General features: G+C 62.7%; 1 protein-coding gene across 1 annotated transcript; it reads right to left on the bottom strand.

Annotated features, from left to right (window-relative positions):
- On the bottom strand, positions 151 to 1,532 carry LOC110393511 (translation initiation factor IF-2-like). Its single transcript, XM_021386410.1, has 3 exons — positions 1,384 to 1,532; positions 863 to 1,204; positions 151 to 786 (listed from the first exon to the last, which is right to left on the bottom strand). Exons 1-3 carry the CDS (start codon positions 1,530 to 1,532, stop codon positions 372 to 374), a joined length of 906 nt encoding a protein of 301 aa, XP_021242085.1. The 3' UTR covers positions 151 to 371.

Here is a 2,441-nt window from a genome sequence, read left to right as displayed (position 1 = left end):
CAGTCCCCGCCGCACGTCGGGCCGCCGCCGGAGCCTCACGTCGGGCCGCCGCCGCCCCGCCGCGATCGCTATGAATGCGCGCCGGGCCCTGCTCTCCGCCGCCTTGCTCGCCGGCCTCCTCTGGGATTTACCTTGCTGCCGCCCGGCCTCCCTCCCCGCCGCCGCAGAGCTGGCCAAGGGCGGGCGGGGCCGCAGGGCTCCGCGATCCCCCCGGGAGAGCCGGCCGCGGCAGGGGGCACAGCCCGGGGGCCGGACGCCCCCGCGGGCGGAGCCCCACGAGTACATGCTGTCCCTCTTCAGGACCTACTCCGTCGCCGAGAAACTGGGCATCAACGCCAGCTTCTTCCAGTCCTCCAAGTCGGCCAACACCATCACGAGTTTCGTAGACCGGGGACAAGGTAGGTGCTGTGCCCCCGCCCGCCCCGTCGCACCCCGGGGCTGGAGCCCCGTCCGCAGCGCTGCCGACCCGCGGAGCCGGAGCCGCTCCGCTCACTCCGTTTCTTTCTTTTATTTTTTATTCTTTTTCTTTCTTTTCTCCCTTCGGGGTGCAGAAAGGCGGGTCTGCCGGTAAAAGGCGCATCGCGTTGTGTTGTTTCATAGCAAAGCTGCGCTGCGGCGGCCGTAGGTGGTGGTGCGGGAACCACGCGTGGCCGTCCCGAGCCCGCACCGGGCGGGGAAATGCAACCCCCGCTCTGCAGGCGCTGCTCGGGTGGAAGTGCAGCCTCGGAAACATCGCTCTTCTGCTTTATTTCCGCCTGAGAGAAAGGATCTCTCTTATCGCTTCGGCTGGAAGGGAAATAGAAAATTCGAACTGACCGAGGGCGAACACTCGCAGCGCGTGGGGCTGCGCTGTCGGGGTCACCTGGAAGGGTCCGGCCCGATGGGTACACGGGGCAGGGACACGTCCGCTCCGGATCTGCCGGTGCTCGGGTACCGCCGCGCCCCGACGTGCCCCGACGGAGCGTGGCTCGGGGCCGCACCCGCGCCCTTTACACCTCCCGGACTCGGGGGCCGCCCCCATCCATTCCGGGGCCGGGGGGGACGCGGGTAGGACGGGGTGGGCGGCGGGACCGGGCCGTGTCCCCGCTCCCCGCAGGCAGCAGTGTTGCCGCGGGATTCCCGGGACCCCTCCGACACCCGGGGGGTCGCCGCTTCGCTTTTCTCTCGTTGCTTTATAGTTCTAGGGCGGAGACTGCGTGCGGATCTGGAGGAAAAGAGTGGCTCCCTTCCCTCAAAATGCCTCCCCTTATTTATTAGCTGTATTTCTTTTTTTTTTTTTTTTTTTTTTTTTTTTTTTACATTATCCTGGTTAGTGACAAACTAACTCAGTGGTTCCTAACGAAGGTCGCACGTTCTCTCCTTCTCGCCCCGTCCCACCGTCACACCCGGGGCTCGTGGCGCTGTCGGGGGCGGCAGTGCCGCGGTGTTTCCGAGGGACGGAGGGGGACGAGGGGTTTTGCTTTCCGCCTTCCCCCGACGGGGGCGGCTTTTTGCGTCGTTGTGGGAAGAGGGCGCGGGGGGAGGCTCTCCATACGTGCGGTTCCTAAAGTTCAGCCCTAAAAACGACCCCAGGCGCTTCCCCCGAAGGAAATCGGGGGGCTGGTGGGGATGAAGCCGCGCTCGGGATCGTCCTCGCCAGAAGAAATGCAATGTAACAACCGCAGCTCCTTGCGTTGCATAGGAGATTCTACTCCGGGAGAGGCGATTTGCTACCAGAAGTCCTGCTCAGATGAAGGAAAAGCCTCACTTTTCCCCATTGATTTTGATTTGATGTGTCACGGGCTGTGACCTTCTGCTGGACCTTCCGAGGGTTGCTTAGCATCAAGCCACTGATTGGAGTATTTCAACTCAGTGATCTAATTGAGTGTTCATGTCATAACATAGCGAATATTGTCTGGTCTCCCATAATGAAGCGGACCAGCCAATGGCACATCACCAAAAACTTCAAGAGAGCTTCCGTTCCTCTGAAGTGGGAGCCGCGTTCCTGCCCACCTCCCCGTGCGCTCCCAGCCCGCTTAATTGGAGCGCTGCTGCTGATGAACGGCCTTTGCTCGGGGGAAGAGGGGGGAAGGTTCTCTCCATTCATTTGCAGACGGCAGAGCCGCCCAAATTGACCCAATTAGACGGAAGGGCTGCGCTTCACCGACGGAGCGGCCGCGCAGCGCTGTGCGGGGACGGAGCCGCTGGGGCTGCGCGGGAGCGGGGCACTGCGGGACACCGCAGCGTCTCCCCCGCAGCTGGGGGGCACCGAGGGAGACCCCTGCACCTCTTCTTTCTTTCCTTCGTCCCGAAGCTCAAAGGATCGCTTTCAAGCTGCATCGGGAGGGAGGAAAGCCGCACCGTTGCGTTACGTATATATATATGTATATTTTCAGTGGTAAAGAGAACGGAAAGAGGAGAAAAGCTCTGCGATTCCCCCCTTCCCCGCTCCCTCCCGCCCC

The sequence above is a fragment of the Numida meleagris genome, chromosome 2 (genome assembly GCF_002078875.1).
Source record: "Numida meleagris isolate 19003 breed g44 Domestic line chromosome 2, NumMel1.0, whole genome shotgun sequence".
Classification (NCBI taxonomy): domain Eukaryota; kingdom Metazoa; phylum Chordata; class Aves; order Galliformes; family Numididae; genus Numida; species Numida meleagris.
This window is presented reverse-complemented; position numbering and strand designations above follow the sequence as displayed.